Below are 26,004 nucleotides of genomic sequence, written 5' to 3'. Positions count from 1 at the left end.
GAGATTTTGACCCTTGCAACTCGTGCAGATCATAATATCCGCAATCTTTTTCTTGTCAGGAGCTTCTATTGTGAAAATCTTTCCCAGCATCGGCCATCTCGGTTGGTCGTCGTTTTCTTCACTTTCCAAGAACATGCATGCACTGATAGCATATAACTAACGTACGGTGAATTCTTGTACCGAATGTTCATCTTGTATCCAGGTTTGACAAAGAAGGAATCTGATTGGTCACATGTCATACGCAGACAGTACTTCGTATCTGTCTCAAGCATCGTAGTCGTTAGCACCATTGTTGTCTTTATGCTGTCAATTTCTATATTTTCGGAAATGCAGCTGATGGATTCAAGTTCTCTAGTCACACGAGAAACCGTGGTTTTGAAGTTCTGTTGCATTTTTGTCGCAGTCTCTGTTGCTTTAGTAAGATCTTGCTGGGTGGCTGCTAAAAGTTTCTTATTTTGTACAAGATCCTGCTGGGTACTTGTCAATGTTTCTGCTAGATGCTTTTTCGTAGCTGTCATTGTTAGCATGACCAAGACCAAATGTTGTTGTGTATCTGAAGCAATGTATGCGTCTAGATCCTTACGTAGTGTATCACCACACCCAGCCTCAGAGAAGGGACACTGGACTAGCTCCAGAGGACAGACTTGTCTGTGAGCTTCAATAAGAGAGTGTTGTATGCATGCCCTTCTGTCCACAGTCGTTAGGACAGGGCAGAGGGTAACCTGGACATATTTCAAAGTAAATCTTCGTATTAATGTCCTTGTGCAGAACAATATAATAATTTATTGTTTCACAATACGAACATGTCACGTAACGATGAGAGCACTGGTTGCTTTCGTGATTTCGAAGCTCTTGTCGTGGCATTCGTTCACCACACTTCAGAGTGCATGATACATCCTCAAAGACACACTTTGTCTCAATATGTTTTTCGCATTCACCTAGGGTGGTTATGTGTTCACATCCCTTAGATTGATTAGGGCAATAAATCTTCAGCTTATTCACATTTCTTTTCATGTGGAGACTCTGTATATACTCCATGTCTTCATTTCGGAAATGTGGGCAGTATGCTCGAAGCTCGGTATCCAGCCAAATATCCATACATGCCTCACAGAAGTGTTGCCCACAGCAACCAGTTAGTACTGGGTTCGTTAGAATGCTAGTGCAAATAGTGCACTTGTGATCTTCCAGTACTTTGTCTACAAACTCGTTAAATGGACTAGCCATTGCCAGCCTCTAATGTATCAAGCAGCACTTCTCTCTATTCTATACTGTTATACCCATGCATACTTTATTTTCACTTCTATAGGTTTTTGTTTCACTGTTGATTGTGCTCACCTGCATGTATACAATAGCATTGTGTACATTGTCAGGAGTACATTAAGAGGAGTATACAACTCTCACGCACATGCATTCCATTCTACATATAGAACTGAATACGTCACTAACACTTGTAGTTGTGTAACTGTTACCGAGCCATGAATGTGGGCTGGAGGTACAAACCACAGCAACCATTGTGTGTGTATGCTGATACCATATTAACCACTAAACCTATACGCACCCACTTAAGATGTGGTCTGAGAGTGACGTGGTATGACATACTCCTACTATAACGTGGTTACACTACAACTGCTACAGTTGGATACTCTTGACATTTTTATAAAAAACAGTGGCCAAGCTGATGATCTCTGGTACTTTAATTGTCTGGACTATAGCCATGCATCGCTCCAAACAGCAATTCTATATACAATTTATCTGCTCTATGTTACTATGGGTACATGCATGTACCGTATAGCTGGTAATTTTCGTGGGGCAAAATATTTGTGGTTTTCGTGGTTGGAGGTCTGACCACGAACATTTTACCCCCGAATGAAGCGACCTTGCCTACCTTTACCTACAATCCAAGCAGCAACCACGAAAATATTATCCACGAAATGTCTCAATATTGCTGAACCACGAATATTTTGTCCCCCGAAAATTACCCGCTATACGGTATATACTGAAGGCTGTTCACACATAGCAAAAACACTTATGTTATATGAGATGCATCATTGTATTTTAATGTTAAAATGACAGAAATTTATGTCATTTCTACATGAAATTTCAAAAGATACTAACATGTTTATTTTATAAAGTGGGTGCGTGGCAGAGATAAGTGTGTTATATTATGATATTATCCTATGGATACTGAGGATTATCACGAGTCTGTGCCAGTAACTGCACGAGTGCCTGCAAGGCACGAGTGACAGTTACTAGGCACGGACGAGTGATAATCATCAGTATCCATGGGATAATGCATTTATTGCTTGGCAACCAAAATGCAGGTTGAATCTGCGCATGCGCAACATGCAGTTGCTTTATCAACCAGAAGAATGCGTAGCAACAAAATTGAGTTCTCCCAGTTGAAGACGAGTTTAAGAGAAAGAAAACAGCTAGAAAGACAAAGAAATAAGACTCTAGAACACCAAGAGAGCTTGCAGAAGGCTGCTTAAAGATTTTGTAGAGAACAGACAAGAAAAAAAGACAAGAAAAACGTTGACAACCAGCAACCCGTTTTGAAAATGGATAGTTCTGAAGGATAAACAGCATGTGCTTGCTTTCTATCATGCTCCAGTGTATCAGAAGAGGAAACATGCACCGCTATAACTGAAGAAAAGTGTGACAACCGTTTTTGAAGCCAAAACGACTTTATACAAGCCTGAACAGGCTTATATGGTGGTGCAGTACACTTCTACATGTGCAATACTACGCTCAAAGCACCCACTTCCAACACTGATGCCTGTTTGATGCGTTAAATAAGAACACTGACAACCTCCTGACCCTCAGCTTCACTGCAAAAAGAGCACAGAAGTGATACAGAGCATCAGAAAACAAGAAAAGAGACTGATAAACATTGCAATGCATGATTATAAGTGTGTAAACTATGTTTTTCTTGTTCTCTCACTGCTGAAAACGTTTTATTCCAAATAAGAATCACTTCCTAGTGTGCAATAACAAGTGTGCAATAATACTTCCGGGTGTGCGATATGGAAAAATATCTGCACAGTCGGTGATGAGTCGCTTCCTGTGCAATTTGAATGTAAAACGCTGATGTCAGCACTTATTAAAAAGCAATAAAATGTATTTCTAGGCAATGTCATATTAAATGTTGTGTTCAGTTGCGAGCAGAGATGGTGTATACATTCACTGGAACACTGCATGATAATCACTCATATCACTGGAAACACTTTGTATATCATCCTCAACTGAAAACACTGCTATCACTGGCAACACTGGAAATAATGCTATCACCCCATTCACTGAAAACACTGATAATTATGTCATCATGCATGCATTTCTATAAATTTATACAAATTATGTCATTACGTTATAATTATAGTTCAACTGAATTAGTTTACATCTTGTGAGCGTTGAGCATGCAGTGAATAACCGCCATGCAGTGAGTGCATGGTTCCATTGAATGCAGCAATGTCCACGCTACATCATTAAAGGAATGTCATTACCATTATTTTTACATGAGATGTACCCTCGTGCAGAGTGTTTCCTGTAAACTGTCTCCCTACCTATAACGAGGGATATGATAGAAAATATCGACGATCTGTATTGGTTCACGAGCTTAATTTATGGACATAATTTTGGATTAAGCATGTACTGCGAACATTTATACCTACGAATTTCAGGGCGATTTTTATCCTAGTAAAAACAGTCTTTCCGTAAAATGTCACATAATTATATACTCCCGCTATATATACGGTATTAATTTTGTAACGTTTTTACCACTGTTCTACCCAAAGGGTGACCTCTATACGTGTGTGTGTACATCCTTTCACACAATATAATAATAGACTTTGACAAAAAGAATCAGGAATTTAGTGCAGAAACGAACTGGACATGCACTATTTAAATTAAAGTGCATGTGCATGATAGTTTTTCTGGTAATCACTCGTATATTATCGTTAAATCAGCTAGGGTTGTAGTATTATAATTATACATGTATCTAGACAAAAATACTATGTAATTGTGTCAGTCCTCGTCATCTGACAAGTACATTTCAGACATCGTCATAGGGACAGTAGTAGTGCTCTCTCACGGTTAGGAAGACAAAGTTTCTTAGAACCCCTCCTAGTCGAGTATAACTACTTGGCCGTGGTTCGATATCTTGCTGTGTTCTGTCCCCCTCTAGTCGGTTCACTGTGAGGCCACATTTGGTGCAGATTGTTACTCTATACAGAATTTGATTCTCCCTAGTACGGAGTTTGATTTCCATTTCAGGCATAGGCCACTTTAATATGTTATCGTGTTCACCTTTCTCCAAGTATGCTACACAGTTATCTGCATTATCGATACTTACATACATTTTATAGCCAGGTTTGATATAGAACGAAGCTGATCGAGCTCTATACTCTGACTCTTTGACTAGCAGTAGGTAGTATCGTGTGTCACCTGGTGCTAGCATTGTGGTCATTGTCTCTAGAGAGCTTTTGATGTTCTTGATAGCTGCTTGTGTTTGAGGGTTAGAATCAATGCAAAATGCTAGGCCATCAAACTTGAGTGAGATTTGCTGTAGTTGATCTTTGGTGGACTTGGCCTCGAGTTTCGTTGCTTCTCTTTCAGCTTCTGCCTCCTGCTCAAATGTTTTCGCTTTCTGCTTTAATTTGTTAACCTCCTGCTTAAGTGTAACAGTCTCTGTCATCACTAGCTCCAGGTGGTGCTCTGTGTTTGATGCTTTATGTGCTGCCAGATCTTTTCTTGGAATCATTTCTCTACACCCAGCTTCAAATAAAGGACACTTTACTGGTTCAAGAGGGCACACCTTCTGGTGACCTGCTAACCTCCAGCGTTGTACTTTCTCATGCCCACAATTGTTGAAGCAAGAAATAGGAAAAAGTGGACATTTGTCTAAATGGGTTTTGGTTGTTATTTCTTTGTGCATCCCCTTTATGTTGCAATACTGACATCGTACCCGACGATTTGGGCACTTGTTGTCCTCGTGATCTTGAAGCTCTTTTCGTAAAATTTTTTCTTCACATTCATTAGTGCATGATGCCTCCACAAACAAGCATTTTTCAAGATGTTGATTGCATGCACTTAGTGTAGTTACTTTGTCACATCCCTTGGAGCGATTAGGACAGTAGACCTTCAAGCTATCGACGGCTCGTTTCATTCGTAGATTTTTAATAAAAACAAAGTTGGCCCCTCGACAATGTGGGCATGTCTTCTTTTCCAGTAGCCAATTTTTTACACAGCCTTTGCAAAAAAGTTGTCCACAACATTCGGTCAGTACTGGGTCCGTTAGAATGCTAGTGCAAATAGTGCAGTGATGATCTTCGGGTACTTCGTCTACAAAATCGTAATTAACTGGACTAGCCATTGCTCTAAATAGTATATCGAACAGCAATTCTTTCTTCTAGACTATGCTACTATATAGCTGCATGCATGTACACTGATGGTTGTTCACCTCTAGGCTTATATCTGCATGTGGTTGGCAAAGCTCGAAGTATTCACTTTCAATGTTTCTATTTTATTGGAATTATAGCATGTGCAGCCTGTTGTTTATTATAAAGTGGGTGCGTGGCATAGATAAGCTAGTGCATGTGTTTGATGTATTTCCAGGCAATGTCAAATTAACAGTTGTGTTCAGTTGAAAGCATTCACATTCATTACAGAACTGCTGTAATAATAATTATTAGGTCCACTTTTAAACAAGACATTTACTATACATGCGCTCTTGTTGAGCTCTATAGAGAATGCAGTGAATAATTGCCATGCAGTGAGTGAATTCATTGAAGGAAGCAAAGTCCGTAGCAAATATAGATCCACTTTACATGCATGAAACATACATGCATAACCTTGTGTAAAGTGTTCCCTGTAAATAATAATTGTCTCCCTGCCTATAACTATATAGCTCGTAAGAGGGGTTAACAATATAATTATACAATTATGTTTCTGCATGGTCTCAATCTTGGTAATCTTTCCTCACAGGACATCCGTGTGAGCTAGTGTCAGCGGAGAGGGACTAAGCAGAGAGAAGATACAAGGAACACAGCAATGGCTTGCCCCAAATGTGCCATGCAGAACCTACCATTAACATGCCGGTAATTAAACTCATGATTCTGGTACACTAAGAAGAGTATTAGCTACTCGGACTAATTATTTTAACGTCCAATCGCCCTTTTGACTTGTAGTCGCTCGTATATTCATTACTATCCATTACACACCACACTTGTGGTTTCTCACTGTTAGGAATACTAAGTCTCTCAGAACCCCTAGCCTAGTATGCCAGCAACGTGCCCGTGGATAGTTGATAGGTTGCTGTGTTCTGTCGTCCTCTAGTCGGTTCACTGTGTAGCCACATCTGGTGCAGATTGTTTCTCCATATAGGATAACAATACTATTCTCCGTAATACTGAGTTGAATTTCCATTTCAGTCATGGGCCACTTTAGTTGGTGATCGTGTTCGCCTTGCTCCAAGTATACATTACAATTATCGTGACTATCAAGGTCCACATACATTTTGTAGCCAGGCTTAATGTAGAACGAAGCTGACCGAGCGTTATACCTTGACTGTTTAACTAGTGGTAGGTAGTATCGTGTGTCACCTGGTGCTAGCATTGTGGTCATTGTCTCTAGAGAGCTTTTGATGTCATCAATAGCTGCTTGTGTCTGAGGGTTAGAATCAATGGTGCTTAGTTGCTTAGTTACACAAGATGCTAAGCCATCAAACTTGAGTGAAAGTTGCTCTAACTTTACAGCATTCTGCTCAAACTTGTCAGCCTTCTGTTTAAGCGTAAAAGTCTCTGTCATCACTAGCTCCAGGTGGTGCTCTGTGTTTGATGCTTTATGTGCTGCCAAATCTTTTCGGAAAATCGTTTCGCTACACCCGGCTTCAAAGAAGGGACACTTTACTAGTTCAAGAGGGCACACCTCTTGGTGATCTGCTAAGATCCAGCGCTGTATTTTCTCATGCCCACAATTATTGGGGCAGGAAATTGGAAAATCTTCACATTCGTCTAAATGACTGTTTGCTATTATTTCTTTGTGCATCACCTCTGTTTTGCAATACTGACATAGTACCAGACGGTTTGGGCACTTGTTGTCCTCGTGATCTTGAAGCTCTTTTTGTAGCATTCTTTCTCCACATTTCTTAGTACATGATACCTCCACAAACAAGCATTTCTCGAGATGTTGATTGCATGTACTCAGTGTAATGATTTTGTCACATCCCTTGGAGCGATTAAGACAGTAGATCTTCGAACTGTCGATGGCTCGTTTCATAGGCAGACTCTTGATGTAGTTGAAACCTTGTGCTCGACAGTGAGGGCACGTCCTCTGTCCTTGTGTCTGTAGCCAGTTTTGTAGACACTGCTCACAGAAGTGCTGTCCACAACAATCGGTCAGCATTGGGTTCTTCAGTAAGTTAGTGCAGATACTGCAAACGTTGTCTTCTGTTAGCTCATCCACGAACTCTGCTTCATTCTGACTAGCCATTCTAAATCTCTCTATTCTATGGTGCTATAATACATACATGTGCTGAATGTTTTCATCACCTCTAGGATGTTAGCTGCATGTGGTTGAAAACCTTATACGTATATAGCCTCAATTGGTGTGACCCGAGAGTCATGTGATGGTTAGTAGTTGTGTACATTGTTCTCTTGTTCTATGTGAGGATATCGTTTTCGTAGTTTGTTATTGTACACAGTACGACAGAATTGTTTATCATGCATCTCTACTGACTGTTAAGTATTCTCTTAGGAACTTCTATATGCAAATACACTACGATCATGGAAACACTGCAATTATTATAACACTGCTATATGACTGGCATCACTGGAAACAATGCTATCATCACTTTAAACATGTAGAAGTACACATGTAGTATACGTAGTCATTATATAGCCAATAATAATGGTCGTTTCATAAGAAGACTCTTAATGTAGTTGAAGCCTTGTCTCGACAGTGAGGACACGTCCTCTGTCCTTGTGTCTGTAGCCAGTTTTGTAGACACTCCTCACAGAAGTGCTGTCCACAACAATCGGTCAGCATTGGGTTGTGGAGTAAGTTAGTGCAGATACTGCAAATATTGTCTTCTGTTAGCTCATCCACGAACTCTGCTTCATTCTGACTGGCCATTCTAAATCTCTCTACATGTTTTGAATGTCATTATCACCTCTAGGATGTTAGCTGCATGTGGTTGAAAAGCTTATACGTAACCTCAATTGGTGTAACCCGGGAGTCATGTGATGGTTAATATAGTGGTGTACATTGTTCTCTTGTTCTATGTGAGGATAATGTTTATGCCTATACTAAAAGCGAGTAGTGTCTAAAAAAGGCATCCGTTACTTTGTGTATACGTGTATACACATTCCATGACTGTCACAAAAGTGTGACACACTGTGTTCAGTCAGGTTGCTTAACAAAGACTCAATCATAATTCTTAGAGATGCATGTCTATAGTTGTGCTGTACTACACACAAGTCATGTATACAATGTTAGTGTTCACTAAATTCTAACACAAGGTGTCATGGGGCGAGCGTGTTAGCACTTGCTTGTCTTTCTTGGTCACTCTGTCTTCGAAGCCTTTGTTGTTTACGTTTGGCTAGCCTGACTTCTTTCTCTTCAGCTGTTTCTTGGGCTCTTGCTTGTCTCTCTCGATCCCTCCTTATTCGAAGTCTTTCTTGTTTGTGTTCGTTGTCAGGATTCATTTTATGCCTTATGCCTCCAGTTGTGCAAAATACACGAGGAATACACGAAATTGGTAAGGACCGCGTGTGTAAAAACCAGCTATCAGGCCGTACGGACGTACCATTACATACATACATACATACAGAGAAATTTCCTACCGTCGTCACTAAGTTAAGGCTCGCTACGCTCGCCCCAATTATCATATCTACAAAATACTTATACGCTCTAAACGCCAAACTTCAGTCTGCCGCTGTATGCAAACGTGGTCCTCAAACATTATATATGAGAAGTACATGTACGAAGAGGTACGATAGTACTAACAATTTCTCGTGGATACTCACTCCTCTCTACTCGATTGATATTTTAACCCTTGAACTTGTACAGATTATAATATCTCCGATCTTTTTCTTGTCAGGATCTTCTATTGTGACAGTTATACGGTGGCCCTGAGGTACACACCTACTCCATTTTTCATTTGCGGTTCATTTCGCAGTTCAACTGCCCTTCTGCAGTTCAACTACGCTTCTGCAGTTCACTTTGCAGTTCACTTTTGCAGTTCGCTTCTGCAGTTCACTTTTGCAGTTCTCTTCTGCAGTTCACTTTGCAGTTCACTTTTGCAGTTCGCTTCTGCAGTTCACTTTTGCAGTTCTCTTCTGCAGTTCACTTTTGCAATTCGCTTTTGCAGTTGACTTTTGCAGTTGCTCAATCACAATAATCACATGACATCACATGACTTGTGCTTTCAAATTAAATATGATTTTACAGCATTAAAGACAAAATAAATGAAGAAGTACATGTGTATATACTGTATATAGTACTCACTGACCTAGAAATGCTGATCATGTGGTAAGCCTGTATAGAAACAGGTTACCTTAAACAACAATAATAATTAGTTTGTTGCAACTTAATTCTTTAATAAGAAACAGGCAAGAGAATATTATGCTGGCTAGCTATAGCTGTGTGTCTAATATCTCTGCAGTCTGTGTTTGAACGATTAGTTTGTAGGGTCTCCACGAGTAAAAGTATTTTATCAACAGATCTGGGGTATTTAATATCTGCATACATCCTACCCTATAGGCTATACCGTTGAGTTGTTGTGTAGATTAATGTGCCATGATAAACGTTAAACACAGACAGACACAGCAGAGACATAGCTAGCTAGCTAGCTATTAGTGCTACATAATAACATTCTCTTACTTGTTTCTTATTAAAGCACATGTGATTGAGCAGAAGCCAGACAACTGCAAAAGCAGAGCGAACTGCAAAAGCGAACTGCAAAGTGAACTGCAGAAGCGTAGTTGAACTGCGAAATGAACCGCAAATGAAAAATGGAGTAGGTGTGTACCTCAGGGCCACCGTACAGTTATTCCCAGCATCGGCCATCTCAGTTGATCATCGCTTTCTCCCCTTTCCAAGTATATACTCACTGATACATCAGAATTACCGAATATATCGAAATGTGTGTAGTGAATCTGCATCTTGTAGCCAGGTTTGACAAGGAAAGATTCTGATTAAAGAAGAGATAGCATTTGTCATACGCAGACAGTACTTCGTACCTGTCTCAAGCATTGTGGTCACTAGCGCCAGTGTTGTACTGATGCTGTCAATTTCTAGACTATGTGTGTTTTCTGAACTGGAACCAAACTCTCTGGTCACACGAGAAGCCATGGTTGAAGTGTCGATACATTACTTGCATTTTTTCCGTTAGCTGCTTTTTCGTGTTTGTCATGGTTGTCATGACCAATGCCAGATGTTGTTGCGTGCTTGAGGCAATGTGTGTGTCCAGATCTTTACGTGGTACATCACCACACCCAGCCTCAGAGAAGGGACACTGGACTAGCTCCAGAGTTGTCTTAGACTATGAGCTTCAAGAACATGTTTTTTGCCTTTTTAGCCATATTTTTAGATAGCCATCGCAAAAATCTTGTCCACAACATTCGGTCAGTACTGGGTCTGTTAGAATGTTAGTGCAAATAGTGCAGTGATGATCTTCTGGTACCTTGTCTACAAACTCGTAATTAACTGGACTAGCCATTGCTCTAACAACGTTTGTTTGTTTGTTGTGCTCATGCATGCAGGCACACCCCTTATTGCTCAGAAGTAGGTGTATGAATGTGGGCACGTCTGGGACTGTCTCTCTACTGAAATTCATGCATGCATGTGTTGTTAATATAGCATACCAGAGCTTTCGCCTGTGTAAGTAGTTGTTGTCAGTACACATGCCTTTAATTAACGTAGGCTCACATAATTATATATATAGTACTTTATTTTTACTTGAGTAATGGCTATATGACTTAGACTGGAGGTTTTCGTTTAGAGGTGATTAGTGTAGTCTGTTGAGTATGTCACGTACATGCATGTGCTATAATTATAGAGGTGTGTTTGGTCAATCTTGGTAATAGAATGAAAGCACCGCGGGTGCTGATGCCTCAGTGGAGGTGTCAAAGCTGCATGCGAACATAAAATATTGTATATACACACTACTGATATACACACTTTATGAATGCATTAATTATAATTTTGCTTCATGCAGGCAGAATCTAGAATCACAAGGAAGCTCAAAGAGTGCATGGTAATAATCGACATGATTGTGTTAAAAAAGATCGATGCCGAAAGACTGCTGCATCAGCAGAGCCTTGAATTGCAGCTCTCTTAGCTATACGGTACCAATACCACCTACTTACTAGTATAGCGTTCTATAGCTAGTGCAGACCTAACTATACTAAGTATAGAGTAGCAACACTCTATATGGACAAGTTTTTCTACGCACTTCTTCTGAAAAGGCTGCAATGGCATTCCAAATAAGCAAAAATAACTCGAGAACCAAGCATTATTTTGTAAATCCACGAATTAAAATCCAAATAAATAAACGGACATAACTCCTGGAATCGACTATACCGTAGTGCTGGTGGGAGGACGTAATCAAAGAAGGCAGTAAACTAACCAATAATAATTATTCTGAAGTGTTATATATTTAGTGTTTAATCAAATTAATGAATAATTTGCCACTTATGTGGTCTGAGCTCTACTGCGCATGTGCAACTCACTGAATTAACTATTTCATAGAGTATACCTATAATATGTAAAAAAAATACTGCTTATTATTTAAACTCATTATACTTGTAATTATTTTGCGTAATTATAAATCATTATCTAGACCTTGCTATGTCATTGCAAAACCATTTTTGTTATGGTTTTGTATGTTTTAAGTGCATGAGTCCTAGGTACATTTATTTGATAGATACTTGTAACAATATATTTCCCCCTCAGAATATTTGGCACAGGACTACCCCGCCACCTAGCAACTTTTTACATAGCAACTAGCTGGACAGTATTCTGCATGCATGCTCTTTATTGTGTGTAGATCTATCAATGATTCTATGAATAGTTTTAATTCTATGAATTGGGTTTCCATAGTGGAGAACTTGGTTTGAATTTCCAGAAAAAAGTGGGTGGGTCTTAATTTTGATAATAGTTGGATTGTTTGTTTTTCTCTACTATCAGACTCCGGATTAGTATCAGAGAGAGTGAGTGCAGACAGCATTATTACATCTAGCTACAGCAATTATATGCATGAAAACAAAAACACTCTCTTTCACACTCTATACAGATCGAGAAGATGTCTGACTGTCTCACACTAGCCTATTTAAACAAAGTGTACCTCGCTACGTTTGATGCTCGAGCCAAATGGCGAAACATCTTGTTGATGCTCGAAGTATTCCCGGGTACTATCGACAGCATTGGTACGAAATGGCGAGGTGATCCTGATGATTGCTATCGTGAGGGTCTTAAAGAGTGGCTGAAAGGTGGGGAGAGAAGCTGGAAAGATGTTGTCAAAGCATTGTCCAGTCCCACTGTGGGTTACAGTGACCTAGCCAAGACCATCGAGAGAGATCATGTACAGTCTAGCAATCGTACTGATGTGATTTCAGAGGGTAAGTATAATCATACCAATTAAGCACTATAGATTGAAAGGCATATATACGGACGGTGGGTTTAATTATTTCAAGGGTATAAACTTTCGTGGAAAGATTGTTAGTAAAGTTTTTCCGGATTAATTTTCGCGGAATAGCAGCCTTATTGCAGCATGCATCCATGCGATAATTCATGTTCACGGTACAAGCAAAAACTGCTAACATTAATTTTATACCCTCAAAATATGCTCATGCACTGTATGTTAAGGAAAAGAGTTGCAATTGATTTTCAGTACATGCATGCATGCGTCCTACAGCAAAAACTAAACATTCATGCGGCAGGATAGCTAGCTATCACATATTAAAAGTTAATTTTGGAATTTGTTGTACAATGGAATATTTCCTGTTGAACATTTTATTTAGATGCTTCATTGACAAAAGGCTCGGACTCAGTGGTGGCAACAAAGAGAGAGCCAAAGGACACTCAACCAGTCAATAAAGTGCGTATATACATGTAGTGTGTGATGTGTAGCTACATGCACAGTAACAAATCAGTTGTTACATAGCTTCACTCATGGAACATCGGATATATTGGCTCAGTAGTGCCGTTTGCCCTCGGGGCTATGTCACTACTGAGCCAATAATATTATAGCATGCACTCATTATAAGTTTGATAGCACCCGTTTTAGGTGAGGTACCTTTTGAGAATAATAGGCAGGTTTTGGAAGTCATATATGCAGCTGGCCTGACATGATGGAAGTATATACTTGTGGTTTTTGGCACTCTATATATATTATTAGGTAGAGTTATGTGGCCATTATTTTTATACTTTGATGCTACTTATTTGACCACATGGGGTGTTATCATGTTTACATTAATATAGCTATAGGTAAAATTACACGTTGAATTGCATGGGCATGGTCTCACATTTTTTTACAGGCTGTGACTGTTCACGCGCTCACAGTCTTTTAAACATTGATCCTAGACAGTGGCGGATCCAGGAATGTTGAGAGGGAGGTTCCAAAACAGTAAATTTTACATAAAAAAATGTTAGAGAGCCCTGCCCACATATCAATTGCATGAAATCAGCCTAGTAACTACAGATCACATCATTTAAGCTGAGTTGCTAGCTATAGTAAGTTGATCTCCAGTGTGTTCTTGTGTTAAAGTGGGGTTCCATGGAACCCACGGAACCTGTCTGGATTCGCCACTGCTAGATCCACCACTTATAGAACCCCGATTATATTAACACTGAGAGAATTCAGTACTTTATATAGTGCTCTAGTTGTCAGTTGTTAAGTCATGTACAAGCCTCTAATGATTATGATTGTATCATTGGTTGTTTTTCATTCAGGGTCCCCCTCCCAGACCTCCACTCACTCTGAAATGGAGAAGAGGAAAATACATGCCAATCAAAACAGGCGGCTCGGTACAGATTGTTGTTATCGGTGACACGGCGTATGTTGGTGGAGGTGGTGCATACAATGATCGTGACGTGTGTACAGTGATGAAGCTCGAGCAAGATCAATGGACTGACCTACCAGAGTACACTGCCAGGTGGTTCGCTATGATATCACTCGCTAATCGACTAGTGCTGGTGGGAGGACATAATACAAGAAACAGTGAAGTAACCAATCAACTTGCAGTGTTCGAATCAGAGGAATGGACTCACCCGTACCCACCAATGAACATTGCTCGTCGATCTTCAACAGCTGTCTCCTTCAACAACCACATCATTGTAGCTGGTGGGCGTGATAATAAAAACTGGCTTACCTATTCTGTGGAGGTGTTGGACGTGGCATCAGGAAGATGGTACATAATTGCTCAGTCGTTACCTAACTCACGATTAGGACTGAAGTCAACTCTTATAGGAAACACCCTATACCTAATGGGTAACATTGGGAAGCCAACCAAGACAGTGCACCACGTCGACCTCAATGAACTCATTGCAAAGGCCCTTTCCAACGTGGACACACCCACTCTCTGGCAGACAATAGAAGACACACCACTCGAGTATTCAGCTCCTCTCAGTATTGGGAGGTCACTATTAGCCGTTGGTGGATGGGACGACAAACACAACTCAAGTTCATCAATCCACCTCTACCAGCCTGACACCAGGAGGTGGGTGAAAGTGGGAGATCTGCCTACTCCACGATACTGCTGCACATGCTCAGTACTTCCTAGTGGAGAGATCATTGTAGCTGGAGGACAGATAAATTCATATACTAATATCCAAACTATTGATTTTTTTTCTCTAAGTGCTTAGTTGGACCATAGATACTAGAGAACTAGTATCTATGGTTGGACAGACTGCATGAACAATCATTGACACTGTGATTATTTAGATAGAAACAAATTGTTTGTTATAGCTATAACTCATGGAAAAGTTAAAGGAATCAACAAAATGATATTTCCCCATCCCCAACTTTTGACTGCTACAGTATTAAAACATAATTATCATCACTTAACCACTTCCTTCTTTTGTACATTGTAATTTTTCTTAGCCCCGAGATGGAGAGCTTTCACGCCCCCCCCCCAAAAGTCATGACATCATTACAATGACATCACTGCTTTCTCTCACTTTCTAGATACACTTTACATGAGCCTAAGCCCACTGGTCCTGAATGTATCCATGCTGCTAGCCTTTAATCCACGCCGAATCGGATTACTGATTTTCATGCATGTGTTGTTGTTGATATATAGCATACCAGAGCTTTTTTATAGTAGTCGAGGTTCATGTGCATGGCGGCCAGGCCATAGATTATTATATATTGGAGGTGCAGTGCTGCTTTTGCTCTTGTTGTCAGTATACATGCCTTTAATTTGTAGGCTCACATAGTATTTTATTTGTACTTGTGTAATGGCTAAGACTTACACTGGAGGGTTTCGTTTGATTTGTGTAGTCTGTGAGTATATATTATGCGTCACGTACATGTGCTATAATTATAGAGATATGTTTGGTAATAGAATGAAAGCACCACGGATGTTGATGCCTCGGTGGAGGTATCAAAGCTGCATAAAGCTACAATATAGTACACACTTTACAAACTTTATACTTATCGTGATGAACATTTTTGCATTAAAGAAATGAGTTCCAGCCTTTTGCCGCATGCGCACGTCAACATGCAGCTGTACCTCCACATCGTTAGCCTCGAATCCAGGCCTAGCCTGTATAAAAAATAATAGGATCGGTGAGGCACTATGTCCTCCACCTCTAGCAAAACGTTTGCTGTGCAGGCCACTGGGCTATACCGGCGTTCTTGTCTCTTGATTCCTTTTTTCTTTCCTCTTACTGTCGATAGGTGTGGTCAATAATACTGAACACGCCTACTATTCATAAATTTTCGCGGTACAGGCTCAATCCGCGAAAACCGCGAACATTTATACCCTCGAAATATACCTGCTATACGGTATTCGACAATCTTACCAAAAAAAGCATGGAAACAAGACTCACCTCACAAAAACATTTGCAATGTGTAGGATTGGCTGGGGGGGAAGCACCAAAAAGCATAGAAACAAGAAAGCAGACAATCGATCGAGAGCATAACTCCAATCCGTTACAACGGCATGTATACGGTTTTAAGGTTTAATGTAAATTATTGGGCATGCTCACAAACCTACAGTGTGTGTAGATGTAGGGAAGATAATAAATGTACATTGTATATTGAGGGCAAATTATCAGTGGTTTTGTGGGTCCTTCACTTCCTCTATCTACTTAGAGCTAGGGCCACCAAGGTGAGTGAATGGCCATCTCAAAGTTGCACTGAATAAATCTCAATTCAAGAGCCTCAGTTAAAGCTTTCAACAATAAACCTTTTTAATATAGAAACACAGGATTCTATATACATGCTATGAATGTGCCAATGAAATACCCATGTTCACTCACAGGTTATCTGTCAATGGCCACTCAAGCAACCCCCGACCATTCTCCGGAGTATCTGTCCTTTCAAGATAACTTTGAAGCATTGGTGTCCACATTCAAAGCTCAACCTGCTGCATACGCTGATAGCCTTTTCTCCAATGGCTACATACCAGATGAAGTTCTTGAATTCTCTAGACTCTGATAAATCTCGAAAGATTTTAGATGCCGTCATCCATCGGATTGAGGTAAATCCCAGTGTATTCCATGGCTTTATCGAGGCCATCGCTGGCCCTTCTACTGACGATGTTGTCAAGAAACTACACAATAGTTACGAGCGTCACAAGACTGCGACCAGCCGTGTTGAACAGCTACAACTCTCTCCACCCCCACACCAGCAACCTCCACCAGAGGCTCCGACATCCTTCAGCTTCCCACACCTCGACACTTCTAGCCTTGATGAGGATGATAGAATTGAATTGGAGGATCGGCTCATACGTGATACAAGGAAAATGATAATTAGTTTCACTGCTTTTACTCTAATTATACAAGAGTCATTTGAAAACCAACGGATCCCTTTGGAAAGGATTAAAGATTCCGTTCTCAGCCTCGATGCTTTCAACGACGGGATTGGAGTCAAAGTACCAGATCCACAAGATAAGCAAGAAATCAAAAATGCCAAAAATTTGCCCGAAGTCTTCATGACTCTACGTGACTACATCTCCTTCTTCAATTATGAGATAGTGCAGTACCTCATCGAGCTGCTGGGATCACCAGACGACCAAACACAACTGCGTGAGTATTGTTCTGCACTTGATCAGTTCTGCCAGCGAAATGTGTTTGAAGTTCCGGCCGAAGCTTTCTCTTCAAAATCTCGTATCAAAACGGCCAAAGTATTTGTTCTCAAATGCACTGAGCGAGTAGCCACACTCGAGTGTGTAAAAAGGCTGACACGAAGAATCGCTGAAGCACTTGGTCTACAAAAAGCAGCGCTACAACTTCATTCAGTCAAACAAGGCTGCTTGGAGCTCCACTTTCTCATCACTGTAGCTGTTGCCAAGCGTATCTATCCAGTGTCCCCTACTGTAGAGGCAGCTCTCAGTGCGATAGGGGTTCTCACCTGTGAAAGTACGGATGAGGTGGATACATTTCTGCGAGAACAGTAAGTTCTTGAAAGGGCCCTATATACCTTAATGTTACTATTAGGTACTAATTTTAGCGAATTTTAGTGATTAACGCTAAATAAAGTCCGCGCTAACAATAAAACGCATTTTGAAAAAATACTTCTTTTTTCTATTGAACATTTACTTTTGAGTACCGTATAGCACGAAATTTTCGAGGGGCTTAATTTTCGCGGATTTCGTGGGTAGCAATCACGAAAATTAAGTCCACGAAAATTGAATTACCTGCTAAAACGTGCAAAGATTTAAAGGCGTGGCTTCCGGTAAGCAGTCATTCCGTGAACATTGTGCAACGAAAATGCTTAATGCTTTTAGAGGCCAATCCACAAAATATAAGTGCCTCGAAAATTTCGCGCTATACGGTATGCTAAGCAAGCTAGCCCTTTTTTCATCTGTGTAATTTCTGACTACAAACTTTTCCACAAAACATGCATCTTTTGACAATTATTGTGCTAATGAATTTGCTATACAAATCCGCCAAAATTAGTACCCTAATAAAACGGAGAAAAATCTGAAAACGTTAAAATTACTTCCCGTTTATAATAGAAACTGGTAGTACGTATATTTTAGATTGTATTTAGCTATTATAATTATGATGTCCATTACTCCTGTCTCCTATGCACTACATAAATGAATGAGGTGCATGAATTCAATGAAGTATGTGTATAATTATTACCCCGTGTGTGCGCATAATTACAGTGATTGGTGTTTGTGTGTGTGTGTGTGTGGACACAGATTGAGCTGTTAGAAACTTTCATGACTGCTTAACTTATAACTGCTAATGAGACCGTGCATGGTTGAAAATTTATAAGGCTGCATAGTTGAAACTTGTTGGCAATTTTCAAAGGCGACAAAAAACATTGTTTTCCGTTCATAGATTCACAATCATTTCCGATTCATCATCATTCCCCATAATATTAAGGTAAACGTTATTGTATCCGTTCTGCCGAAGTTCAACATACGGGGTGGGGTGATGCTCCACTGAACACCTTGTTATGATTGTTATGTAGCCAAAGTAAGTATAGTAAATCTTGTTTAGGGATCTGAGCAAACTCAAACTAGAGGAGAGGTCTAAGGACACAAGTGCGACCACCGTCACTCAAATAAAGGACACTAAAGGTGAATGTTTGGCAGTGAGGGCAAACCAGCACTTTGTCTATTGTGCACATACATCTACTATAATTATAATTATGCACAAGTTTTTTTGTATATCGCTGCTCTTTATTCTATACAGAGAAGATTTCTGACACTCTCACCATAGCAGATTTAGGAAATCCTCTACAGTCTACAGGTGACACCACCACATTATCAGCACCACCTACCAAGAAGGCAAAGCTTTGGTTTCCACCAAGCAATCCCAGTGGGAGTACAAATGAGGTGGAGAAATTGCTGCAGGAACAGTAAGTTAGGTTGGCATAATTATGCCTCGAGGCGTAGCCGCACGAGGGATACGGTAAAGCTGACTGTGTGTGTGTATGTGCCTGTCTGTGGGTCTGTCTGTGTGTCTGTTCCAGCTGTAACTGCTCAACGGTTGAAATGCGACGAAAACTAACAGCTTCTATAGGCTTCTAGCCACGTTCTCTTGGATTTTGATTCGTGGATTAGCAAACTAAAGCTTCTTTCTCGAGTTATGGCTAGTTTGACTCACATTGAAGGCTGTTGCAGTCTCTTCAGAAGGTTTCATAGCATCATCTGTTCGCACAAACTTTCTATTCATCTTATGAGTTAGCCTTGCACTAAAGCACTAGCTGTTTGTTAGCTACAAGAGTCATGCAGAAAGAGCTGCTAAAGAAGCTATAGCTAGCCATTTTAGTAGCCATTATTAATTGTTGTGAACTTGCAGACACACCCCTTATTCCTGGATGTAATGCGTATGCGCGCTCAAGAGTAAGAATTCCACGTGTAAGAATCCATTTTAAACCTCAGATCCTGGCGCATGGCAGAATCATGCAATTTTCTTCTTTGTTGAGGTCCTGGTACATGGTATGTAAGTACTATACTTTCTGTGATTGAATTCTGTGATTAAACTCTTTTTAGACTGCTTGTTATAGATACTACTTTCTGTGATTGAATTCTGTCTTTAATACTTATCTCACAGACTACTTACTATGCCTTTGACAACGGTTTGCTCCCACTGTTTGGCTATACAGGCCATTTAAGATGATCAGTATGCACTATTAACTGTGGACACCCCTTTCTTGTGAAACAATCAAAGCACATTGCAAATTATTTGCCTCTTCTATATTAAACACTCTAATACTTTTGAGCGAAAGCAAAAACATGGCGAGAGGCATTAGCCCTTGCAACACTCGTTATAATAGTTAACACGCACGAGTGCCACTGCGGTCTCGAGGGCAAACGGCACTACTGAGCCAATAATTATATCCCACATGCGCATGAGTGCTGTGTAACAACTAATTAATTTTGTTGCATAAATTATAATTTTCTGGTCTCGCTTAATTACCGGATGTCATGAATATACTTATGCCTACCGTTCCACAAATAACTCCAACCTTGTGATAGGAACCGTTTCAAGTTATTGGGTATGTGCATGGGTAGGCTTTGGGTAACTTCAGCCATACTGTACCACCGTTATACCAATATCTGGATACTGGCACAGTTCACCATCTGAACGGTGCCATATGGCAGATATTGGCACAGTTTTTCCTTTGATCTCGGACAAATTGTCGTCTATACTTATGATTTGTAAATCTTGTGCAGCAAACGCAAACCAGAAGAGATGTCTAAAGATACAAGTAGGACCACCTTCCCTCAAATGGAGGACACTTCTATCTTTAGTGAGGGAAAAATAGCACTTAGCTATAGTCTATATAATAGTTAGATCCCACTTGTGTGTGTTTAGCAGGGAATTATGAGCCATAATCTCATAGTTTCCCAGGGAATTATAAGCTTGAGGGTATAAAGTACATCAGTGGCGGATCTAGGATTCTTGAAAGGGGGGTTCCAGGGCTCTGAGCGGGTCAAGGACTGTTAAATTTACCTAAAAAAAGGTCGTCACTTCTTTGAAACAGTAAGCATGCGCATTAACACACCGAATTTTTTCCTAAAAAAAGGTCATCACTTTTCATAACCAGTCTGCATGCACTACGCTGGAGAGTTTTTAGCCTTCATAGTCACTGAAACTGCACAGATAAAGCTTCGCAGGACTAACAAAGACTAAAGGTAAGTGAAAAGTGCATGTGAAAGCTAGTAAGAAAGGAACAACTTGCTAACTAGTTGCTTGAGCCTCCCACTCACTTCTTTCTCAAAGGGGGGTTCAATTGAATCCAAAGAACCCCCTCTGGATCCGCCACTGTACATGTATAATTTTTGAATGTACAGAAATGATAATAAACCTGTAGCTGCATGATAATTAGCTATGGCTGTTCAGTTTTTTCACTACCAGTTTCTATAGCGTTTGATGGGTTGATGGTAGGGTTCACCAGTATCTTTTCTTGTCTCTACGAGGAACACTAAGAGCCAATGATTTTAACAGTTCTGGGTCCATTGTCACAAGCATGAAAGCATGTCTTCAACTTGTAGCTGATTTGTCAACTTCGTCCTCCTGACTTCTGTTTCTATCCTGCAGCCATGTTTCAAATTGCAGTAGACTCCTTTGTCTTTTTGGGAACGATAGTGCACTGTAGCATTGCTGCAAGCTGTTCCTATAGATCCTTGCTAGCTAGCCGTACATATCAGAACAGTTTACTGAGAAGCTTGAGCTGGGGTGGGGCTTGAGTGCAGAGAAAGAGGAGGCTGGGCTCATTTCTAGCGGAGCGCTTCCTGCACAAGGTGGAGTCACTAGTGTTTGTCCATTCCAATGTTGAAGCAAGGCCAATGCAAAGGTTTTTTTAGCAGAAATCATCTAGACTATAGCTTGTCAGAACAGGACATTTTCAAAAATAAAGCTGTTGCTAATGCTTGCTGCTTTTATAGATACACTTCTTGCCTGAGGCAGCCAATGAAAAGTGGGATCTAAATCAGTTAGCACATGTGCATTCGATATCTATGGTTATAGTGTCCCTCATCCCTCGGGCAAGCCCTCGTGATATGGGACACTATAACACATAGATACCTCATGCCCATGTACTATCTATAACTTACACTGTTTTGGAGGTGTCTATGGGATTTAGAAGCCCAAAGGCACTGATTTAGTATCCCAAGCGTAGCAAGGGTACTAAAGTGGCTGAGGGCTTCTAATTTAAAATCACATGGACATCGACAAAATAGTGTCTAACTCATTTAGATACTAGTGCGTATACGCAAACCTTGCCCTCGAGGCTTGACTACAATACAATTACTTGACAACAGAATACTAGGTATACTATAAGTAAGTTGCAGGTATACTAAGTCCCATAGTATACCTGCTCTGAGGCACTTTTCCCATGTACTTCCCATGTAGATCTTATCAACTAGTGTCTATAATGTACACCTATATATACATCTATATGCATAAGCTTACAATTTATCGCTGCTCTTTATTCTATACAGAGAATATGTCTGACCGTCTCACAATAGCAGATCCTCTACAGGCAATAAACCCTACTGATGTGAAGACAGAGGGTAAGCAGGATGTGATGGGGGCTTTGTCCAATCCTATTGTGGTCCACAGTGACATAGCCAGGACCATAGAAAGAGCTCCTACACGGTTTTTTGCTGCAAGAAACCCTATAGTAAGCATGCACCATGCAATTTGTCTCAGTTTTTGTATTTCTCCCAAAGCACAATATTTTACATCAATGCAGTTTACCAATTATGTGCTACAAAAGTATTCTTTTAGCTAATGTTGATAGCCTGTTGAACATAATTAATCATTCTTAGATGCTTTACTGAAAACACACTGGGACCCAATGGATGCAAGAACAAGAAAGTCAAAGGAGACTCAACCAGCCAAGAAAGTGCGTACAGATAAGGCAACAAAGACAGAGTCGAAGGACACTCAACTAGCCAAGAAAGTACGTAGCATCTGAATGCGATTCCTAATGATGGAATACCATTAATGATGGGTGCATTATTGTTGGTGGGGTCATTGCATAATTGGCATTTAAGCCGCTAACACGTGTGCATAAGATTGAATGTGTCCCATGATATGAATACGTTGGTTGTTCTCGCTTTGCTAAACGTACTATACTATTTGTCCACTGCAATATTCACGGTTGCGTTCTAGCAATATTTCCACCAACAATACCCTCCTGCAAGGCACACAGGGCATTTCTATGCCTCGGTGCGCATGCATGCACAAGCGAGGTATACGGTAGTGTGTTTGTGTGTGTGTCTGTCTGTCTGTGTAGACTGCTATACAGCTGCTCAAGGATCAATGAAGTGCATATAAGAGTTTCTATAGGCTTCTAGTCATTTTTTCTTGGATTTTAATTCGTGGATTTGCAAAATAATGCTTCGTTCTCGAGTTATGCCTAGTTTTGCTTACTTGGAATGCCATTGCAGCCTTTTCGTAGCCAAACTTGTTTACTTTGCCTACTCCATTTAGTAGTTAGCTCTGCACTAGAACGCTAGCTATTGGTAGCTGCAAGAGTGAGAAGAGAGCTGCAATTAAGGCTCTGCATGCTGATGGCAGCCATTAATTCAGTTTAGACTTGAACTTGGCATCGATCGTTTTTTTAACAACAATCATGGTCAATCATTACCCACTCCTTAAGTTTGCAGGCAGCAAATTAATCAGGCAGCAAATTAATCATGTGTATAAAATTAAGCGAGCTTTATGTTATGTAGCTTTGGCATCTCCACCGAGGCATCAACACCTGCAGTGCTTTGATTATTTTGTATTTTAGTAGATTGGTGGGCAATTATTATAATTGTTAGTTTGATAGACACTATCCTCATTCATTATTCAGGGTCCCCCTCCCAGAGAGTTGAGTCCACTCACTCTGAAATGGAGAAGAGGAAAAGACATGCCATTCAAGATGGGCACCTCGGTACAGAGTGTTGTTATCGGTGACACGGCGTATGTTAGTGGAAGTGGTGCAGACAATGACCATGACACGTGTATAGTGATGAAGCTCGAGCAAGATCAATGGACTAAACTACCAGAGTACACTGCCATGCACTTCGCTATGACATCACTCGCCAATCGACTAGTGCTGGTGGGAGGACATGATGTAAGAAGCTACGAACGAACAAATCAGCTTGCAGTGTTTGAGTCAGTGGAATGGACTTACCCGTACCCACCAATGAACATTGCTCGTGATTCCTCAACAGCTGTCTCCTTCAACGACCACATCATTGTAGCAGGTGGGTGGGATGATAAAGGACGTACCTTTTCTGTGGAGGTTTTGGATGTGGCGTCAAGAAGATGGTACATTGCTCAGTCACTACCTAACCCACGATCAGTACTGAAGTCAACTCTCATAGGAAACATCCTCTACCTAATGGGAGGGTACGATACTGGGAAGCCAACCAAGGCAGTGCACCACGTTGACCTCAATAAACTCATTGCAAAGGCCTTTTCCAACCTGGACACACCCACTCTCTGGCAGACGATACAAAACACACCACTCGTGTTCCCAGCTCTCTCAGTATCGGGAGGTCACTATTAGCCGTTGGTGGACGGGACGACGGACACAACCCAAGTTCATCGATCTGCCTCTACCAGCCTGACACCAGGAGGTGGGTGAAAGTGGGAGACCTGCCTACTGCATGATACTGCTGCACATGCTCAGTACTTCCTAGTGGAGAAGTCATTGTAGCCGGAGGAATGGCTAATCAAAATATTGACATTGTGGACTTCCTCTTCAGTAAGTAGCTAACATAGATAGGAACTTTTTTATGTACATGCACACACGAAATTAGCAATTAACAAATCAGAAGTTACGATTAATACAGTACGTGAACTCTCGTTAATCATAACTCACTCTGATTTAAATTTGTTGATTTGTTGATTTTCTGCTCTCTATTGTGTATCTATGAATGGCCTTCACAAGTCATGTGTGTGAGGGGCCCCCCCAAGGGTGTTGGGAATGTGAATCTTAATCATGAATAACTAGACTGGTTCTGTTCTCCAGAGAAAAAGTGGGTGAATCTCATATACATATTTATATAGTTACAGTATATACATTTGCATCAGAAATCCATCAGAACAAAGATATATATATATATACTGCCTCTGGCTTCTATACCAGCTAGTGAGTGAGTGCACACAGCAATGATGTTTGTGCAGATTTATATATCAGTCTACAGTAATTATAGCTTGCAAGTATAATACCAATACATACAAAATATTATTGCTTCTCATGCATGCATGCAGAGAGGATGTCTGACTATCTCACAGATGCTCATCTAGGAAAACTGTACAGAGCTACGTTAATTTGATGCTCGAACCAAGTGGCGAAACATTTTTCTAGCCCTGGAAATGTCATGGGCTACTATCGACAGCATAAGTACAAAATGCCGTGACAATCCTGATGACTGTTATCGTGAGGGTCTGTTGGAATAGCTGAAAGGTGGGGAGGGAAGCTGGCAATCTATGGTGGAAGTATTTTCCAGTCCTATATACTGTGGGCCACGTTCACATAGCCAGGACCATCGAGAGAGATCATAGATTCTACAATCTAGCAATCCTACTGATGTAAAGTCAGAGAGTAAGTATCAATTAATTACCGGAATGCATATAGCGTGACCAAGGGCGTATGAAGAGAAGAGGGCATGCAACTACAGGGATTTTGCAACTGTAATGTCGAGAGCGGAAGTACCTGTCACGTGAACCTTGGTAACAAGATTGAATTTTTGCTCATTCCAAACCAATTTTTCTCCAATAGAGCCTATTCATTTTTGTTAAACTGGGAAAACATCGACTTACATCAGAAAGCTAAGAGCCTTTGGTAAAGGCTTTGCACCACAGCAGGTTGTCAGCTGAAGCTATCCTTGAGATTCTATTAGTTTTGTGAGCTACTACTTGCCCCAGCCTGCCCGTAAGCTGTTGAAAGTGTATCACTAGTCTCAGTAAAATCTCTCTTAGGCTAGCTCCAGCTAGATACACAGTTTGTATGACAGACTAATAGTAGTAGCTCACGATTGGGCTCAAGGATAGCTTTAGCTGTGGTGCAAAGGCTTGCAGATAATTATATGCAGAGCAAAGCCTCCTGTATAGGTCGATTTTCCCCAAAAATAAACAGGCCTAAAGGCTTTATTGGAGAAAAATTGGTTTGAAATGAGCCATAATTACGTAACTGTTCACGTGACAGGTACTTCCGCTCTCGACATTACAGTTGCAAGAACTCCTCAAATCCCTGTACATCTATCAGAAACAAATGGGCGGGGTCTTATATCTAAAGAATGCATTGCACGTGCACCGTTTTCGTGCGTGCACGGTGAAGATATACGGAAACTTACAGAGAAAGTAGCTATTCTAGCTAAG

At 40.6% G+C, this 26,004-nt stretch overlaps 4 protein-coding genes across 4 annotated transcripts; 2 read left to right on the top strand and 2 right to left on the bottom strand.

Moving 5' to 3' along the window:
- Nucleotides 1–3,802: 3,802 nt before the first annotated feature.
- LOC135337953 (TNF receptor-associated factor 5-like) lies at nt 3,803–5,486 on the bottom strand. Its single transcript, XM_064533974.1, has one exon. It carries the CDS (start codon nt 5,366–5,368, stop codon nt 4,049–4,051), a length of 1,320 nt encoding a protein of 439 aa, XP_064390044.1. The 5' UTR covers nt 5,369–5,486; the 3' UTR covers nt 3,803–4,048.
- A 603-nt stretch (nt 5,487–6,089) lies between these two features.
- Nucleotides 6,090–10,803, bottom strand: LOC135337952 (TNF receptor-associated factor 5-like). Its single transcript, XM_064533973.1, has 2 exons — nt 10,236–10,803; nt 6,090–10,186 (listed from the first exon to the last, which is right to left on the bottom strand). Exon 2 carries the CDS (start codon nt 7,483–7,485, stop codon nt 6,208–6,210), a length of 1,278 nt encoding a protein of 425 aa, XP_064390043.1. The 5' UTR covers nt 7,486–10,186; nt 10,236–10,803; the 3' UTR covers nt 6,090–6,207.
- A 1,323-nt stretch (nt 10,804–12,126) lies between these two features.
- Nucleotides 12,127–15,136, top strand: LOC135337951 (kelch-like protein 21). Its single transcript, XM_064533972.1, has 4 exons — nt 12,127–12,206; nt 12,290–12,614; nt 13,017–13,093; nt 13,948–15,136. Exons 2-4 carry the CDS (start codon nt 12,299–12,301, stop codon nt 14,857–14,859), a joined length of 1,305 nt encoding a protein of 434 aa, XP_064390042.1. The 5' UTR covers nt 12,127–12,206; nt 12,290–12,298; the 3' UTR covers nt 14,860–15,136.
- Nucleotides 15,137–16,294: 1,158 nt separating this feature from the next.
- On the top strand, nt 16,295–24,529 carry LOC135336847 (uncharacterized). Its single transcript, XM_064532724.1, has 8 exons — nt 16,295–16,328; nt 16,482–17,614; nt 18,673–18,752; nt 18,868–19,033; nt 20,355–20,431; nt 22,125–22,196; nt 22,455–22,588; nt 23,486–24,529. Exons 2-8 carry the CDS (start codon nt 16,614–16,616, stop codon nt 24,185–24,187), a joined length of 2,232 nt encoding a protein of 743 aa, XP_064388794.1. The 5' UTR covers nt 16,295–16,328; nt 16,482–16,613; the 3' UTR covers nt 24,188–24,529.
- The last annotated feature ends 1,475 nt before the right edge of the window (nt 24,530–26,004 follow it).

This window comes from Halichondria panicea, chromosome 6 (assembly GCF_963675165.1).
Source record: "Halichondria panicea chromosome 6, odHalPani1.1, whole genome shotgun sequence".
Classification (NCBI taxonomy): Eukaryota; Metazoa; Porifera; class Demospongiae; order Suberitida; family Halichondriidae; genus Halichondria; species Halichondria panicea.
The sequence above is the reverse complement of the archived record's forward strand: the minus strand, read 5'-3'. Positions and strand labels throughout refer to the sequence as shown.

What these genes read in the sequence shown, in the direction of transcription:
- LOC135337953 (XM_064533974.1), bottom strand. Translation starts at nt 5,368, where the DNA reads ATGGCTAGTCCAGTTAATTACGATTTTGTAGACGAAGTACCCGAAGAT.
- LOC135337952 (XM_064533973.1), bottom strand. Translation starts at nt 7,485, where the DNA reads ATGGCTAGTCAGAATGAAGCAGAGTTCGTGGATGAGCTAACAGAAGAC.
- LOC135337951 (XM_064533972.1), top strand. Translation starts at nt 12,299, where the DNA reads ATGTCTGACTGTCTCACACTAGCCTATTTAAACAAAGTGTACCTCGCT. An exon ending in TACTGATGTGATTTCAGAGG is followed by an intron (nt 12,615 to 13,016) that starts GTAAGTATAATC and finishes CATTTTATTTAG; the next exon opens with ATGCTTCATTGACAAAAGGC. An exon ending in ACACTCAACCAGTCAATAAA is followed by an intron (nt 13,094 to 13,947) that starts GTGCGTATATAC and finishes TTTTTCATTCAG; the next exon opens with GGTCCCCCTCCCAGACCTCC.
- LOC135336847 (XM_064532724.1), top strand. Translation starts at nt 16,614, where the DNA reads ATGGCTACATACCAGATGAAGTTCTTGAATTCTCTAGACTCTGATAAA. An exon ending in TCAAATAAAGGACACTAAAG is followed by an intron (nt 18,753 to 18,867) that starts GTGAATGTTTGG and finishes TATTCTATACAG; the next exon opens with AGAAGATTTCTGACACTCTC. An exon ending in ACACTCAACTAGCCAAGAAA is followed by an intron (nt 22,589 to 23,485) that starts GTACGTAGCATC and finishes TTCATTATTCAG; the next exon opens with GGTCCCCCTCCCAGAGAGTT.